At 33.5% G+C, this 20,494-nt stretch overlaps 1 protein-coding gene across 1 annotated transcript in view; it reads right to left on the reverse strand.

Annotated features, from left to right (window-relative positions):
* The window catches only part of KANSL1L (KAT8 regulatory NSL complex subunit 1 like), a 140,167-nt gene that overhangs the window by 63,088 nt on the left and 56,585 nt on the right, over positions 1–20,494 (reverse strand). The window contains exon 5 of the mRNA XM_065880172.1: positions 1,048–1,252. Within this exon, the coding sequence (XP_065736244.1) occupies positions 1,048–1,252 (205 nt within the window). The remainder of the gene's footprint in view (positions 1–1,047; positions 1,253–20,494) is intronic.

Consider the following 20,494-nt stretch of genomic DNA (forward strand, 5'->3'; position numbering starts at 1 on the left):
AAGCATCTTGATTTTTTTATAGAAATATATTTAAAAATAGTTAATGTAGTAATAATCAAAAACAATATTAAATCAAGGATAATTTCTTTCCTTTGACATATTATTTAAAATAGATAGCTAGTGGGAAGTAGCTGCATAGCACAGGGAGATCAGCTAAGTGGTTTGTGACCACCTAGAGGGGTAGGATAGAGAGGGTGGGAGGGAGGGAGATGCAAGAGGGAAGAGATATGGGAACATATGTATATGTATAACTGATTCACTTTGTTATAAAGCAGAAACTAACACAACGTTGTAAAGCAATTATACTCCAATAAAGATGCTAAAATATATATATATATATAGTAAAATAAGGCATAAATAAATAAACTTGATCAAACATTTCCCAGATTTTCCCAAATCATCACCATTATTATTCATTCCCACAATAAATATTTCATATTGGTATATAAAAAATATTAGAGAAAAAAAGCACATTATACCATGAGAACTAGAGATAATTTTGCCCTCCGTCACAGCTTATTTAACTATTCACTGAAAGATGCATACCTAACATGTTGCTAACAAATGAAAAATATGCTTTTCAAAATGAACGCTTTTAATGAAGCATATTTTATTTGCAAAAAGGGTAAGCATGGTCATCTAAAACTTCATTGCTTATATGAAAAAGGAGTGCTCACCAGGTTTAACAAATACCAAACATAAAAGGGAGAGCAATATCATTTCCTCCAAAATAACTGAAAGCCCTGCAGGTTGTTACTTTTTTCTTTATTAAGCAAAAGGCAAATATATAATACACTTGTATTTTCCTTGTTACCCTTACCAGTAAAATTTTAAAATCAACTTGATATGTACATTTCTTTCAAACTAGTTTAAGCATAATAGTGATTTAAAAAAATGGAAATGTGAGAAGTTTCAGAATACACTGCTATGTTTAAAAATTATTAAATCCCACTTATTCTAAACAACTATGTACAGTTCATATCCTCTAACCTGTGAAATATATTGACAGTAAAATCTTTGTTCATGTTTTGCCAAAGGCGACCTTACCTGCGGAGTCCAATAAAAAGTAGGGCTCAATCTGTAGAGTTTTCGTTTGTGGAAACTCTGAAGTGGCCTTGTTCGAGCTGCTGTACTCATGATAGTCAAGGATGGAGATTTCAATCTTGTCCTGTCTTTTCTCCTTTTCTTACTGTGCTTCTGGTTAAGTAACCAGCTACTGGAGGAAGAGAGCTCATCTAAATTCTCTGAAGCACTGATATGCCGTGAAATAAATGGGAGTGGAGGGAATAAAACAAAACAAACAAAAAAGACAAAGAAAACTAAATGTAAATCACCTTGATCTATTATGACAGAAGAGTATTAATTTTAGCCAATTTTGTGGTAACAATCGATGAAAGAATTAATATCAATGGGAAATTGCATTTCAAGTTGTGAATACAGAATTTCTATTTTCTCCTGCAAAACAAATATCCCATAGGTTAGAAAAGCTTACATGAGTTCACTAGTACAATGTAAACGTTCACTGTAAATCAATAATTCATGAATGTTACAGTGTTGAAACTACTTACATCAAATTCTTTTTGAATAAGGGTGAAATTATACAGGATTACAGGTTTTAAAAGGGCTAAAATCTCATCACTACATCATTAGCTGCTCTTACATAAGCACTACATATCGTTTCAGTGAATTTTGAAACGAAGACGCAATCCGACTACATTTTAAGAATCTTTTCAAACTTCTGATGACACAGAAGCCACAAACTATAAAATATTAAAACAGATCACACAAACTACACATGAAATAAGCATAATTTTGTAATCATTCTTCATATTAATTTTTAAACATTTATTTAAATATTTTAAAACATCAAAACATCAGGAGGAAGTTAATGCCTGTCACCACATAAATTTAAATTCATTTATACCAGTATATTATATATAAAATATTTGGCTTTTTGGGCACTATAATATACCAGTTTCAACCTTATTTATATAAGACGAAAGCTAGTCAACTTAGCATTCTAAGATCAACAAGCGAAACTGCTGTACGTGATACTGCTAATCAACATATGAATTCTAAATGTGCTATTTGGTTCAGGTAGAATCAGTGTTTAATGGTAAACATAAGATATGGTTTTTCTATAGCAGTATCATTGGTTTTGAATATTTACATCTGCTATAAGATATTCTATTATCTTGTAGATAAACCAAGTAATTCAAGAACTTTACATAGTAATAAGAAACAAGAAATAAAGGTACCTGAACGGCTTATGTTGGTGAAACCAAAATAAAATATGGAATTTGGTGACTACATATAAATAAAATTGGGTATGTACTACTGGCCAGACCAGTATAGATAAATTGGTCTGGCCCCTGCCGCTGGCTCTCCTGCTGCAACGTGCATCACACTGCGTCTGGTTCCGTGTTCCAGCTGCACTGCCTCCTTTCATTTCAAATAACTCGCACTCACTACTCGCTATTATATATAATTTCTGCTTCCTGGAATTTTCTCACATCCTCCTTCACTTACATAATTTCCAATAATCATCTGGCTCTCAGTTCAAAAGTCATTTCCTCAGGTAAGTCTTTGAGCCCTTGCATAGCCCCTCCAAAGACTAAGTCAAATTCCCTTATGAGCTCTGATAGTACCATTTACCTTTTCTTCATAGTATTTTTCATGGTGATAAGTTTACATTTATTTGTATTATTATCTGATTAATGTCTTTCTCCTTTTCTAAGACTGTAAGTAGTACAAAGACTGTGGCTGTTTTGTTTAACTTTGTATCAAGAAGTTCCTGATATTGTACCTTGCATACAGCAAATACTCAATAAATATTTATTGAATGAACGGAGAAATATAAACACATATATTTGCAGATTTACCCACTCCAGCTCAGTGCTTTGCACAGTGCATGTATAACACCACATACTACACCTAAATAATTAGTTTAGTGAATGAGTAAACATGGAACATTCTAGTTTAAGACCCAAAAGAAGCTCTAAACAGAAGGCTACAAGAGTCCTTTCAGAAAAATAAGTTACATATTTACACTGCCTTGAGTTCCATTCTAAATCTCTAACTTTGGTTTAAAAAGTTAGTTTCTGATAGCAAGATAATGTACCTTATTTTATCTCATAATCATATATGCCCATTATAAATTTATAAGAATAATACGCAGATGAGAGCTATAAGATGTTTTGATTTGTAAAAGAGAAGGCATGGATAAAGTTTAAAATTTTTCTTCTAATTTAAAAAGTGCAAAATGACCGAGAGCTTTATCTAAGAAAATAAGCCAAAAGTCATAAATTCATGTTTTATTAACATTGTTAAATTTCTCTAAGTTACTTAATGACTTTCTGATATAATTGGTTTTCTATTACAATCTTAGAAAATCTTAGCACTTAAGATATTTATGGATAACAATAGGCATTCAATTTGCTTTTACAGAGTATAAATGGAAAACTTCAAGTGAATTTTTTAAATAAAAATTTTACTATACTGATTACTACAGAAACCAAAGGCCCAGAGTGAGGCAATTAATCTTTTAACTGATATTTTATTATAAATCCCTATAAAAATCAATTTCTGCAAACATTATGTACTTGCATCAAAATTAATAAAACAATCTAAAGATATGGGTTTATGGGGACATATATTAGCTAACTCCTTGGTGTCATCTTGGGGGTGGTGATATTGGTGGATGGATATGGAAGAACAGTCTAATTTCAACCTATTTTTTAATAAACTCAGTGGAAGATAGTCTAGAATTTTTAGTAAATTATTCAAGTATTTCATAACCTTTTGCTTAAGCCAAATTATTTTCTTAGAAGGACTGAAATAATCATTATAACGCTCTGCTCAAATGCTTTTAGTAAATAAGAAACTTTGGGTCCTGGTTATAAATTTAGGATTCTAAAACCATAAATAGACCAGACTTCATGAAATTGTTTTTATCTTTTAATCTCAAGGAACAGCAGCAGAGAATAATTATTCAACACAGAATTTTAAATTACTGTTTTCGTACTGTTTTCAACATTTTCCCCACATTCATGTATTCTTATACTAAATACACTTAAGAAAAAGCAGAAATCAACAATGGAGAAGAGAATTATAATGTGTATTATCTAAGAATTTATGATAGCCCCCCAGTTCCCAATCTACTCATATACACAAATACCCACACCTGCTATACTGGGCTGAACAGTGTCCTCACAATATTTACATCCACCAGGAACCTCAGATTGTGACTTTACTTGGAAATACAGTCTTTGCAGATGTAATTAGGTAAAATGAGGTCATACTGGATTAGGGTAGGTCCTATATCCAATCACTGATGTCCTTATAAGAAGAGACACAGAATTAAGGAAGAGATCCACCCAGGGAATAATGCCATGTGAAGACAGAGGAGAGAAGCCAAAAACGCCAAGGACTGCCAGGAACTGCCAGAAGCCAGGAAAAGGCAAGGATGGATTCTTCCCAGAAACCTTCAGAGAGAGCATGGCCCTGCCTGACACCTTGATTTTAAAAACATCTAGCCTCCAGAATTGTGAAAGAATAAATATCTGTTATACTAAGCCACACACTTAGTGGTGATTTGTTATAACACCCCTACGAAATGGATATATTCATAAAAGTACACACCTAAGAATCACTATTTTTGCATAACTTATGTCTATTTCAAGTCTACTTTGATCTTTTGGAGTTCTTTGATGACTTCAACCTATAGCAGCTAAGGTAGGTGCAACCTTTTCCAAACTTTCCCTGATGCCCAAAGTCCTGCCAATAGTTGAATTTAATACCTTTCTTTCCCTTGATAATGTTTGGAGAAATTAATGCATCATATACTCAGATATATTCAATGATATTTTAAAGAAATTATATAAAATTGGACTTTATATAAACTTACTAAAATGGCCCACTAGGGGCATTACTTGTCCTCCACATGGCAAAACAAACATCTCTCTCAAACGGGCAACGGACCAAGATCCAGGCATTATCTGCTACATACAGAGAAAACAGTGCATCGACCAGCCCATTTCACCTACTCTAGGAATTAATTAGGAAAATTAGACCCCTTACTCAAAAATACGAGTCTCTTCAACCGTAGCAACAAGAAAATGTGTTGGAGTACACTGTAAAATAGCATTCTAAATTAGATATGGCCCCTAAAAAAAATTAAGGTACTTACCTGTTCTAAAAAATTAAAGTACGTCTTAATGCAGCCATTAAAATGGAAAAAAAATTTTTAAGTATAGAAAGCTTCAGATATACTTTGAAATAAGATATAAAACGGCTTCCAATAGATCTCAACTATGAAAATAATGTAAAAAATGATAGGAAGGAAATATATTCTGAGCAATATAAGTGATTTCCACTTTATTCTTAGTATTTTATGAATTTTTAACTTTTCATACAATGAACTTATATAATTTTATAAGAAGAAAACAAAAATGTCATCCAAAATTGCAGTCTTTTATTTTTTGGCATTAGGAATTTCTAATATTTACATTTTAAAATGTAACATAACAACCAATATAATATGGATTTTGTTTGGGTCCTGATTCTAACAAATTATCCTAACAAACAAATTTGTTAGAATAACAAATTATTCTAACAAAATCATAAAAAGATGATTTTGAGACAACTGGGAAAATATGAATATAGAGAATTTCATGATAGTGATAAATTATGACTAATATAAGAATAATAAAAAAAAGCAGATGATAACAACATGGTGGGTATGTTGAAAAAAAGCTTATCAGAGAAATATACAGAAGTATTCACAGTTAAAATAACAACCAATAGAATTTATTTTTTAAAAGCATAGGAAAAAAATGTGTCAGGAAGGGAAATAGCTGAAATGAGTAGCAAAATCTTGACAACTGTTAAAGCTGGGAATAAGTTGATTCACTTTGCTATGCCTTCTATATGTTAAAGCTTTTCATAATAAAGGTTGAGAGAAAAAGAGACCAACTATTGCAGTGTTATTTGCTATTCTTATCTCCAGCTCTTAATTTCAAGTGGGACTTGAAATTACAAAGTATAAAGGCAAAGGGACTAGGAAGCCAATATGATAGCTATATTGTTCTGAGTATTGTGACATAAAATTTGCCAAACATGTCTAGCTAATCTATAGTTCGGGAGTACGGTTCAGATTCTTCAATATAACCTGTGAGCTGTTTTTCTGACATATAAGATACAGTTTGAAATTGAGACTTTCTATTTTACTAATTAATATTTTTCATTTTAAAGGAAAATTTGCAAATAGAAAAAAGCTGCAAAAAATAAAAGCTAAAATATTTTTCAAAATCTCATCATCTAAACACAAATATAGCTTTAATAAAAACTTAAAATTTTATCCTTCAAATCTTTTTTTTTTCCTATGAAATCATACTGTACAATGATTTTGGCATCCTGATTTTTCCAACTAACATTCCAAAGGAAGTATGTTCCTATATGACTACATCCCTTCTATACACATAATTTTTTTGTGTGTGGTACGTGGGCCTCTCACTGTTTTGGCCTCTCCTGTTGCGGAACACAGGCTCTGGACATGCAGGCTCTGCGGCCATGGCTCACGGGCCTAGCCGCTCCGCGGCATGTGAGATCTTCCCGGACCGGGGCACGAACCCGTGTCCCCTGCATTGGCAGGTGGACTCTCAACCACTGCGCCACCAGGGAAGCCCTACACATACTTTTTTAATAGTTATATGATATGCCTTCCAGTGGCTGCATCACAATTTATTTAAACATTTCCTATAACATTAAGTTTCAGACTTATATTAATAGAGGTTAAAAGGGAAAAGTAAAGTTTTTACAAAAGAAAATAATTCCTACTGGTATTATTTTAAAAACACAGCAGGAGAAGTTTTAGTTCCTTATTGATGTTGTACATCTAGCTAATACAATAGTTAATGACACTCATAGAAACCCAAAATTATTTTGAAAACTTCAGCCTGGAATTTGCTGCTAAAAATGTTTTCTCATAACTGAAAAGTGACTATTGAAAATATTATGAGGGTAAAAGAATTACTTTATATGTTATTAGTTTACCCGTTTAGCAGCAGTTTTTCAATTGTGATGCCCAATTAGAAAGAATCGTTGCATTTCGTGAGATAATTATCATTAGTGGAATTAAGTAGCATGACAATGATTAATTAGAATTTAATTTCATATCATATTCTGGGACTCATTAAAGTAAAGACAAACAACAACAAAAATCTAGCCATTATTTCAAGTAGAAATTCACTTTCCCAGAGATAATACCCCATGGGGTAAATAAGGATGCATTTACAACATTTTATCTTCATTTTAGAGTATGAGATCTAAAAACCAATAACTGTCTCTATGGTGGTAAAATGTAATGCTTCATTTGTTTGAAGACTCAATCTTTTTCCACTGCTCAGTTCCTGGTGACTCATCTTAAACCCTGCTGCCAAGATTAATAAAGCTAAGAAAACAATTCTGAGTTCTGGGAGATACTTCCATTAAATAAGAGATGGGGGTTGGGAATCAATAAATAAAGAGTGGAAAAAACAGTTGCCCTGAAAAATAATTAACCAAGTGAATTGACTTTAGACATTGAAAGAAAAAGATCATTAGGATATTATAAAAATTACCTTAAATATTTTTAAAAAATTATATCAAGCATTAAGTTCTACATGGTCCACTAAAAATTAATACATAGAATAGGTAACCAAACTTTAAAAATTCAAAATTTAAATTTCTTCCAACCTAACTATATACCAAACTTATGATATAATGTGATATAAAGCTAGAATGAGAATGCTTTATTAGAAGCACTTATGAGTTTACTTATCTGGTAAGTCCAAATATACAGAATACAGCTGAAATTGCAAAACCCTTTTAAATAACCAAAAAAGATCTTAGTAAGTCCATGTATGAAAGCTCACTCCTGTTACTGTTAAGAGAGAGGCCTTCTCTCTTACTACATAATGTCTCTTATTATAGTACAGGTACTTCTACCACTCTAACTTTGGTTATCTGATTTTCTAGTCCAGAGTTAAATTTGTTGAGAGGAAGCAGAATTTCAGGAGACAGCCATGAGACCAACAACTGAAATACCAATCTGACTATGGGAGAGAAAAAGCAAATAAATACAAAATATTTTTGTTTTGAATGCTGATTACCTGAAAGAAATCTTAAAAGTCATTCCATTCATTCAAAAAATATTTATTCGTGTCCATGTTATGACTCACTGATCTAGATGCTAGGAATATAGCAGTTAATAAGACAGACCAAAAAAATTCCTACTCTCATGGAGCTTACATTCTCATCCAGGAGGACACAGATAATAAACAAGCAAAAAATAATAACAAAATTGTATCACACTTGTCATCTCATTTGATCCTCACAACAACCCAGGAAGCAAACTATTCTCATTTCAACTGTGATTTAGAAAGTTGCCTAAAATCACAATGCTACCAAGTTGCAGAGTTAGGACTGATCTCAGACCCATCTGATTCCAAAACGATTTTAACAATGCAGTGAGTTTTCTTCATAGCATTTGATCAGGATTTTAAATTTCACATTTATTTGTGTGATTATTCGGTTGATGTCATTTTTACCCAATTAGACTCTACACCATAAGGTCAGAGATCACACCTGGTTTTGTTCAACATCATATCCTAATCCAATCCAAAGCCTGGCACGCTGCCATCACTCAGTAGGTATTTGTTGACTATTAAGTGAATTCTTTTATAGATAAACAATTATTAATCTCAACAGCCTCTGAGGATGTGGCCATAGTGATGAGCTTGAGTTATCAAAGAAAAACTGAATTAAGTTCAGTATCATCCAAGAAAGGCAATATGTAATAAATTTTACTTAAATAATTCTTCTCAATGGCTTATATGAAAGTTTTTAACATTTGAATAGAATTATCATTTCTCCTACTGTCTTGGATACTTCTTTCCATAATAACTTCTAGATTATCCTTTAAAGTTACTAAGATATGTTGAGTATAGTAATTTCGCTTTATTCACTAAATCTCTAGATTTAAGCTAACATAAAACATCAAAATCAAAGCACAATAGTGATGTTACAAAAAGATATACATTTTAGGCTGTATTGAGACCTTTTTGTTTTTATTTTTAATTTGTTTGAAAAAATGGAATTCCTTACAAATAAGCATTTAACTGAAGAATATTAGCATTAGAATCTACTTTACAAAATATTTGTATTCCAGTAAATTTAGGATAAAAAAAAGTGAGATGTAAAGAGATTAACTGACTTGCTCAAGGTCACAAAATGTCAAAACAAAAAGTATATGTAAAAAGGGTATACTTCCAAAATCTCAAGTAACCCAAAAACCACTAAATTAAAAACCACTATAATTAAGAATTAACAAAAGTTAAAACCTTCTAGGGAGGAAGAAGGAGATTAAATGCCCAAGATGGTCTTTTGAGAAGGTATGTTTAGTGTAATGAGAATAAAATCCAACAGTGTGTTTACCTGGGTTTACAAAGTCCCAAACAAATTAGGTAGACCAAAAACAAGTCAGCAACTTTTTATCTTCCCAAGAGATATGATGGAAAAATAGGTGGTACCTCAGTGACTCCTAGTACCTATGTGACAGTTGTCTTCAGTAATAGCTGGCCTATAAGGCTCTACATATGCCCTCAAATACTTATCGTAACTCTGGCCACTTTGAAGTACTTCTTTAAAAGAGTAAGAATAGTTGTAAATCAATGACCAGTACCCTGCTAAGGATTTGAAAGAAATATATCCACAATTTTAATATATATTATATACTGTCTCCCAGTAGCTGGTATGTTTACTGCAAGACATACTTAAAACTCTTAGTTGATGACCTGATGAGTGATATACTACATTTTAGTAGATAAAACATGTGCCATTTAAGATGATAGAATTGTAGAAACTGGGTTACAGTGTAGACTTAATGACTGTCAAATGTTGGTTAAGACTTTACAAAATTTTTAGAAGCAAGAGAATATCAATATTTAGATACCATAATGAAACCAATAACTGGACCAGTCTCTATCAGTAACTTTTAAGGTAACATTGAAGTGAGATTTAATTCTCTTTGTTTCACTTTCAACGAATTAAATATCACATTCCTACTTCTACCTTAAAATTTTGGTATTTTATGGTTATAATTTTAACAACGTAGTACTAAAAATTGTATTTTCTATTTATCCTTTTTGAAGTGTACAATTTTTACCTTATTTTAACTTTTTTATTGTAAAATATAAGATACCTATAGTTAAGTATATAAAACATTTATCTTTTGAGAAGGTATGTGTAACTTGTATATATGAATCAATACCTCACCTACTCCACTGTCCCATAATTACCACTCAGGTCAAGAAAAGGAACATTATCAGCACCTAAGAAACCCCTGCCACATGGGGACCTCTCCATCATACTTAATGTAGAAACATCAAAAGTTAAATCAGTACAGATCTTTCTCAAATTATGATGGGGTTACATCCTGATAAACCCATTGTAAATTGAAAATATTTTAAGTCAAAAATGCATATAATCCCAAACATCATAGCTTAGCCTAGAGTACCTTAAACATGCTCAGAATACTGATGTTAGCCTACAGTGAGGTAAAATCACCTAACACAAAGCCTATTTTATAATAAAATGTTGAATACCTCATGTAACTTATTGAATACTATACTGAAAGTGAAAAATGGAATAGTTGCATGGGTGCAGAAAGTAAGTATATTGGCTGTTTACCCTCATGATTTGTGGCTGTCTGGGAGCTGCAGCTTGTTGCCACTGCCCAGCATCACAAGAGATTATCATGCCACATATCACTAGACCAGGAAAAGATCCAAATTCAAAATCTGACATATAGTTTCTACTGAATACATATCACTTTCGCACCATCATAAAGCTGAAAAACTGTAAGTCTGACCATTGTAAGTCAAGGAACTTCTGTACTTTTACCAGCCTCCTGAGAATAATTTAAATCCATTTACCTTCCTCCTGGCCTATATGCTGTTGTTGCCATGGAATTTTTTTTAACCCTACTAGACATATTTTCTACTGTTTGTTCACATATAACCATATAGTTATTACCATATTATTTGTTCTTCATCCCTTCTTGCATCTCTCAAAAGGATCATCACTTTCCACTGCCTGAAACACTCCCTTTATGGTTATCATTAATCAGAGTCTACTGGTGACACACTCTCAGTTTTGCTTTGTCTGAAAACAATTGTGTTTCAAGGTCAGACTTGAAAGATGTTTTCTCTGAGTAGAGAATTTCTAGATAGACAGTTATTTTCTTTCAACACAATGAAGATATCATTTCACTGTACTCTGGCTCCTATTATTACTCTTGAGAAGTCAGCTGTCAGCTGAATTCTGGCTTCAATTAAGGTAATGTCTTCCTCCTTTCCTGCCCCCACTGTTGCTTTTAGATATTCCATTTGTTTCTGTTTTTGCTTTTTTCCCCCACACATTTCCTCTCTATTTCTAGGGGTATACTTCTTTTTATTTGTCCTGCTCAGGAATCTGTGTTTGACTTCCTGAATGTGATGTCTTTCATCAGATCAGGTAACTTTTCATCCAATACCTCCTCAGCTATTGCTTCTGCTCCAGCCTCTATCTCATCTTCCAGGCCTCTAATTAAGTCTCATATTAGACCTGCTCAATATAGTCTCCACATTTTGTTTTTATTGGCTGCACCTGGTGGCATGTGGGATCTTAGTTCCCCAACCAGGAATTGAACCCATGCCCCCTGCAGCGGAAGCATGGAGTCTTAACCACGGGACCACGAGGGAAGGCCATGTTCTCCACATTTTTAAATGACTCTTGTATTTTCCATTGTTTTGTCTCTTTTCCTACATTCTGGAACTTTTCTTCTAATCTATCTTTTACATTATGAATTCTGTCTCCAATTGTGTCCACAGTGCTGCCAAACTCACTTGGTTTTTAATTTCAGCATTTTTCAGAAGTTTTGGACCTTTTTCAAATGTGCTAGTCACTTTTATGGATTCTTCCCTGCAGGTATTTTTAAGCCTCTTTTATTTCTAAAATCAGAATAAGCACTGTTTTTTAAATAATCAGCATTTGATAATTCGAATATCTGAAAACTTTCTGATCTGCTTTTGCTGTTATTTTCTCCTTATTCTTACTGTCTTTGCCCTGTGCCCTCATGTTTGATTATATTTGACTGTGTGCTGATCACTGCTCTTGAAAAATTATTCATGAGGATTTCCTGGGCCTAAGAAAGAAGGTGCCTTCCTCTAGAGAGAATCTGCATTTGCCTCTGCCATCATCCATTCTAGAACCATTGTAGTGTCATCCATTCTAGAACCATTTTAAACTAGGCATTCCTTGGATGACTCATTGATATAAATTTGGACTGAAAATCCATGTCAAAGTCCCCATCATGGTCACACTATCTCAAAGTAGGTTTGCTTTTTTAACTTTATCTTCTGCTGTGCTCAGCACCAAGGCAACTCTCCCCATGGTGCCCCAAGAATGGGAAAAGGGAAACAGTTTTTTTTTTAATTGAAGTATAGTTGATTTACAAGGTTGTGTCAGTTTCTGGTGTACAGCAAAGGATATGAAAAAGAATATGAATATATATTCTTTTCCATATTCTTTTCTATTATGGTTTATTACAGGATATTGAATATAGTTCCCTGGGCTATACAGTAGGATCTTGTTGTTTATCTATTTTATATATAGTAGTTTGTATCTACTAATCCCAAACTCCTAATTTAGCTCTTTCCCACCCCTTTCCCCTTTGGTAACCATACGTTTGTTTTCTGTGTTTGTGAGTCTGCTTCTGTTTTGTAAATAAGTTCATTTGTATCATATTTTAGATCCCACATAAAAGTGATGACATATGGTATTTGTCTTTCTGTCTGACTTACTTCACTTAGTATAATAATCTCTAGGTCCATCCATGTTGCCGTAAATAGCATTATTTCATTCTTTAATGGCTGAGTAGCATTCCACTGTATGTATATGTATATATATATATATACACATACATACATACAACATCCTCTTTATCCATTCGTCTATTTTTTTTTAACATCTCTATTGGAGTATAATTGCTTTACAATGGTGTGTTAGTTTCTGCTTTATAACAAAGTGAATCACTTATACATATACATATGTCCCCATATCTCTTCCCTTTGGTGTCTCCCTCCCTCCCACCCTCCCTATCCCACCACTCTAGGTGGTCACAAAGCACCAAGCTGATCTCCCTGTGCTATGTGGCTGCTTCCCACTAGTTATCTATTTTCATTTGCTAGTGTATATATGTCCATGCCACTCTCTCACTTTGTCACAGCTTACCCTTCCCCCTCCCCATATCCTCAAGTCCATTCTCTAGTAGGTCTGTGTCTTTATTCCCATCTTGCCCCTAGGTTCTTCATGACCATTTTTTTTTTTTTTAAGATTCCATATATATGTGTTAGCATATGGTATTTGTTTTTCTCTTTCTGACTTACTTCACTCTGTATGACAGACTCTAGGTCCATCCACCTCTAGGTCCATCCACAAATAACTCAATTCCATTTCTTTTTATGGCTGAGTAATATTCCATTGTATACACATGCCACAACTTCTTTATCCATTCATCTGTTGGTGGACACTTAGGTTGCTTCCATGTCCTGGTTATTGCAAACATATCCATTCATCTACTGATGGGCATTTAAGTTGCTTCCATGTTTTGGCTTGTATTTGTATTACATGTATTGTAAATAGTGCTGCTATGAATGCTGGGGTGCATGAATCTTTTCAGATTAGAGTTTTTCTCTGGATATATGCCCAGGAGTGGGATTGCTGGATTATATGGCAACTCTATTTTTTTAAGGAAACTCCATACTGTTTTCCATAGTGGCTGCACCAATTTATATTCCCACCAACAGTGTAGGAGGGTTCAGGAAAGGGAATCAGTTTTCTTTCTTATTTACATTTACTGTGAAGGTGTAGCTCCTGGAGGAAGGTGATCTCAGCTAAATATAGGCAGGATTTCATTTTATCGCTCTACTATAGGCAAAGCCATGGGCTTTGACTTATCATCTTCTAACCCCATAAGCTATTAAAACTTCACTTGATTTTCCTAGATTTGGCTTTGATTTTTCTCTTTCCCCAGAAAGCTATCAAAACCTCAACTTAATTTTGACAGAATTTGGCCTCAGACAAAGTAGATTGCTGTGCTTTGTTTACTTTTCTGGGTTCTTGCTTTTTTTAAGATTTTGGCTTAGAAATATCATTAACGACATTCAATAATTTCTCATTTTCTAAGTAAACAATTACAAAAACTCTTATTCAATTCCCCAATTCCACTTCTGGGTACATATCCAAAAAATAAAAAGCTGGAACTCAAACAAATATTTGTATACCCATGTTCATAGAAGTATTATTCACACTAGCCAAAAGGTGGAGGAAGCAACCCAAATGTTCATACAAAGATCAATGGATAAACAAAATTGGTCCCAATAAAATAGCAACTCAGGGCCTGGGTGCTGTGGGGGAATCTGTTCTTGGGGATTGGATGCCTCTGCCTAGCTGAGTCTAGTGCTAACTTTCCCCCTCCCTCCCTAACAGGTTCTGAGTAGTGCCTGAGACCTGCTCCACAGGGCTTAGGCATGGGACTGGGGATGCAGAAGTGGTCTGCCCTTTTCTGTTTTCACTGAACAGCTTGTTCTAAGGGAGAAGGAAGTGGGAGAGATCTAGATTGGGTGAGGGGGATGGGGGGGTCAGGGAGGCAAGTGTGTTGTGTTACTATGTCAATAAACTGATTTAAAGTTAAAAAAAAAGGTCTATACATAAAACAGAATTTTATTCCTTTAAAAAGGGAATGTTGACACAAGCTACAATATGGATGAACCTTGACAACTTTATGCTAAGTGAAATAAGGCAGTCACAAAAGGATAAATACTGTATGATTTCACTTATATGAGGTACCTAGAGTAGTCGAATTCATAGAGATATAAAGTAGAATGGTGGTTGCTAAGAACTGGGAAGAAGGAAGAATGTGGAGTTATTATGTAATGGATATAGAGTTTCAATTCAGGAAGATGAAAAAAGTTCTGGAGATGGAGGATGGCAACTACTGATAAAAATGTGAATTACTCAATGCCACTAAACTCAAAAATGGTTAAAATGGTAAATTTTATGGTATGTACATTTTACCTGAATTTTAAAAATTCTCAAATGATGAATTTTCTTACCTTCGCATTTACTTAAATACATACAATGAATACTATTTATATGCTTAATAGGATATCTTCAGAAAGTGCTTTGTGGTTAAGTATGAAGCTTGAATAACATTAATTAGACTAAGCCCTTACTCCTGAAAAGCTTTAAGTTTGAAAGATGTTTCGTTCATATAAAACTATATGTAAAGAAAAAAAATAACAATAATATTGGAAAAAACAGAAAGCTACAAGAAATAAAACTAGGCCTCATTTGCCATTTTACTCCCAGAGTCAAAAGGTTCATAAATAAATAAATTTCACACTGCTTCAATATAGATATCCCTAAATCAAAACTTTTTCATATATTACTATAATGTGAAATTATATATCCTATTAATTTTCAAAATCTATGGTAACATTCTTAAATATGAGTAATGTAGAATAATCTGTTAAATTTATAGAATTTCACTACTATGCATTTATTTTATTAAAAATTCAATTAAATAATACTTTAATAGTTTTACAAATACCATGTACTTTTCACAATATAGTTAAGATACTAAAAAAAAACACACAAAAAAAACCCCCTTAGAAATCACATACCATCCTTCTTCAGGGGCAGGCTTCTCTGCCACTGAATAAGGAAGGGAATAGAGGAAAACACAGGGAAAGGGCTGTGTTTTACTTGTCAATGTCTATCCAAACCTTTACCAAACTCCTTCAGCCCCCTTTCCTACTTTTAATTTAGCTATAGTCACTTTATAAACAACTGCATCTACATCCATTTTAATCTCTTTCACTCCACTTTCAAGGAACAAGTAGATTTCTCCTGTCATAAGGTCCCACCATAATTTTGTGGTATGTATCTCTACATTTCCCATCTCTAGCTCTTTCCCTTCTCTTTATTTTAATAAAGATGCTTACATTTCTTTCAACTTAAAAACAAAAAACACCTTCCTTGACGTTGTACATACATTTTATTACAGCCTTTACAGTGAGCAGCCTTAAAAATATAATCTTGACTCCTCTCTATTTCATCTCCCATTCCCTTAACCCACTCTCATCTCTCTGTCATGCAACTACACATTCTTGCTAAGGTCTCAATTTATAACTGACAAAACCAAGAGATATATTTTAGTACCTCTCTTTGACATCGGACACAACGACCACATATCTTCAAAATTTTCTACTTTTCCTTCAGTGTTATTACTCTCTTATCTGTAATATATTCCAGTTTCTAGGTTCCTGGTTAAATATATTTGTATATTGTGGTATATATTATCATAAATAGAATTTTTTACAAAAATTTTAATAAGAGCTGGAATATCCCCCAAATCTTTTGTTACACATAACAGTTTGCTTATTATCTGGTACCAAGACTTATTAAACTTAAAGATCAATTATACATTTAAAAAACTCTAACATTCTACATTTTCTCACCCCTCCGAGTTGATGAAAGGTAGCTGGATTACATTTTCTAGCAAATGTTAGAAAATAAATACAATCTTTCCTTCAAGGGAAATATTATATTTTGATAGCAAATGTGAAAATTAGTGCTTTTTGAAAAAAATTCATGTTATGTACAAAGGATTTGAAAAAAATGTTGACTGTTGTCAAAAATAAATACATTAGTGAAATGAATAAAATTAATTAAAACACATATGTCAGCACACTTCAAAAAACTGGAGGATGAATTTTTATCTGCTCTTAAATCTATCAAAGAATTTTAGTAGGTTTCAAAACTGTTACAAACTTCCAAATTAGTTTGTCGAACGAGTACTTAACATCAGGAAAGATGGCAGTTACTAGCTGATTTCAACAAGAACCTTTGATTATTAGTAGATAGGACTGAAAAAGTATCATGATTTAGTAAATGCAGCCAATGGTACATTTCTTTCATTTGGAATTATTTTTTTAATTTAATTTAATTTTTTTAATACAGTAGGTTCTTATTAGTCATCAATTTTATACACATCGGTATATACATGTCAATTCCAATTGCCCAATTTATCACACCACCAACCCCACCCTCCCACAGCTTTACCCCCTTGGTGTCCATACATTTGTTCTCTACATCTGTGTCTCAACTTCTGCCCTGAAAACCAGTTCATCTGTACCATTTCTCTAGGTTCCACATACATGTGTTAAGATACGATATTTATCACTTTCTGACTTACTTCACTCTGTTTAACAGTCTCTAGATCCATCCACGTCTCAACAAATGACCCAATTTCATTCCTTTTTAAGGCTGAGTAATATTCCATTGTATATATCTAACACTTCTTCTTTAGCCATTCGTCTGTCTTTATCCATTCGTCTGATGGGCATTTAGGTTGCTTCCATGACCTGGCTATTGCAAATAGTGCTGCAATGACCACTGGGGTGCATGTGTCTTTTTGAATTATGGTTTTCTCTGGGTATATGCCCAGTAGTGGGATTGCTGGATCATATGGTAATTCTATTTTCAGTTTTTTAAGGAACCTCCATACTGTTCTCCATAGTGGCTGTATCAATTTACATTCCTACCAACAGTGCAAGAGGGTTCCCTTTTCTCCACACCCTCTCCAGCATTTGTTGTTTATAGATTTTCTTATGATGCCCATTCTAACTGGTGTGAGGTGATACCTCATTGAAGTTTTGATTTGCATTGCTCTAATAATTAGTGATGTTGAGCAGCTTTTCATGGACTTTTTGTCCATCTGTATGTCTTCTTTGGAGAAATGTCTATTTAGGTCTTCTGCCCGTTTTTGGATTGGGTTGCTTGTTTCTTTAATATTGAGCTGCATGAGCTGTTTATATATTTTGGAGATTAATCCTTTGTCCGTTGATTCGTTTGCAAATATTTTCTGCCATTCTGAGGGTTGTCTTTCTGTCTTATTTAATGTTTCCTTTGCTGTGCAAAAGCTTTGAAGTTTCATTAGGTCCCATTTGCTTATTTTTTTAATTTCCATTACTCTAGGAGGTGGATCAAAGAAGATCTTGATGTCATTTATGTCAAAGAGTGTTCTTCCTACGTTTTCCTCTAAGAGTTGTATAGTGTTTGGTCTTACATTTAGGTCTCGAATCCATTTTGAGTTTATTTTTGTGTATGGTGTTAGGGAGAGTTCCAATTTCATTCTTTTACATGTACCTGTCCAGTTTTCCCAGCACCACTTATTGAAGATACTGTGTTTTTCCCATTATATATCCTTGCTTCCTTTGTCATAGATTAGTTGACCATAGGTGCGTGGGTTTATTCTGGGCTTTCTATCTTGTTCCATTGATCTGTGTTTCTGTTTTTGTGCCAGTACCATACTGTCTTGATTACTGTAGCTTTGTAGTATAGTCTGAAGTCAGGGAGTCTGATTCCTCCAGCTCCATATTTTTCCCTCAAGATTGCTTTGACTATTCGGGGTCTTTTGTGTCTCCATACAAATTTTAAGATTTTTTGTTCTAGTTCCGTAAAAAATGTCATTGGTAATTTGATAGGGATTGCATTGAATCTGTAGATTGCTTTGGGTAGTAGAGTCATTTTCACAATATTGATTCTTCCAATCCAAGAACATGGTATATCTCTTCATCTGTTGGTATCATCTTTAATTTCTTTCATCAGTGTCTTATACTTTTCTGCATACAGGTCTTTTGTCTCCCTAGGTAGGTTTATTCCTAGGTATTTTATTCTTTTTGTTGCAGTAGAAAATGGGAGTGTTTCCTTAATTTATCTTAAAGATTTTTCTTCATTAGTGTAAAGGAATGCAAGAGATTTCTGTGCATTAATTTTGTACCCTGCAACTTTACCAAATTCACTGATTAGCTCTAGTAGTTTTCTGGTGGCATTTTTAGGATTCTCTATGTATAGTACAATGTCATCTGCAAACAGTGACAGTTTTACTTCTTCTTTTCCAATTTGGATTCCTTTTTTTTTCTTTTTCTTCTCTGATTGCCATGGCTTGGACTTCCAAAACTATGCTGAATAATAGTGGTGAGAGTGGCCATCCTTGTTTGTTCCTGATCTTAGAAGAAATGCTTTTAGTTTTTCACCATTGAGAATGATGTTTGCTGTGGGTTTGTCATATATGGCCTTTATTATGTTGAGGTAGGTACCTTCTATGCCCATTTTCTAGAGAGTTTTGATCATAAATGGGTGTTGAATTTTGTCAAAAGCTTTTCCTGCATCTATTGAGATGATCATATGCTTTTTATTTTTCAATTTGTTAATATGATGTATCACATTGATTGATTTGGGAATATTGAAGAATCCTTGCATCCCTGGGATAAAACCCACTTGAACATGGTGTATGATCCTTTCAATGTGTTGTTGGATTCTGTTTGCTAGTATTTTGTTGAGGATTTTTGCATCTATATTCATCAGTGATATTGGTGTGTAATTTTCTTTCTTTGTTGTATCTTTGTCTGGTTTTGGTATCAGGGTGATGGTGGCCTCATAGAATGAGTTTGGGAGTTTTCCTTCCTCTACAATTTTTTGGAAGAGTTTGAGAAGGATGGGTCTTAGCTCTTCTCTAAATGTTTGATAGAATTCACCTGTGAAGCCATCTGGTCCTGGACTTTAGTTTATTGGAAGATTTTTAATCACAGTTTCAATTTCACTGCTTGTGCTTGGTCTGTTCATATTTTCTGTTTCTTCCTGACTCAGTCTTGGCAGGTTGTGCATTTCTAAGAATTTGTCCATTTCTTCCAGGTTGTCTATTTTATTGGCATAGAGTTGCTTGTAGCAGTCTCTTACGATGCTTTGTATTTCTGTGATGCCCATTGTAACTTCTCCTTTTTCATTTCTAATTTTACTGATTTGACTCATCTCCCTCTTTTTCTTGATGATTCTTGCTAATGGTTTATCAATTTTGTTTATCTTCTCAAAGAACCAGCTTTTAGTTTTGTTGATCTTTGCTATTGTTTTCTTTGTTTCTATTTCATTTATTTCTGCTCTGATCTTTGCGATTTCTTTCCTTCTGCTAACTTTGGGTTTTGTTTGTTCTTCTTTCTCTAGTTCCTTTAGGTGTAAGGTTAGATTGTTTGAGATTTTTCTTGTTTCTTGAGGTAGGCTTGTATAGCTACAAACTTCCCTCTTAGAACTGCTTCTGCTGCATCCTATAGGTTTTGGATCGTCATGTTTTCATTGTCATTTGTCTCTAGGTATTTTTTGATTTCCTCTTTGATTTCTTCAGTGATCTTTTGGTTATTTAGTAACGTATTGTTTAGCCTCCACGTGTTTGTGTTTTTTACGTTTTTTCCCTGTAACTGATTTCTAATCTCATAGCATTTTGGTCAGAAAAGATGCTTGATATGATTCTAATTTTCTTAAATTTACTGAGGCTTGATTTGTGACCCAAGATGTG

Source organism: Phocoena phocoena, chromosome 7 (genome assembly GCF_963924675.1).
Source record: "Phocoena phocoena chromosome 7, mPhoPho1.1, whole genome shotgun sequence".
Classification (NCBI taxonomy): domain Eukaryota; kingdom Metazoa; phylum Chordata; class Mammalia; order Artiodactyla; family Phocoenidae; genus Phocoena; species Phocoena phocoena.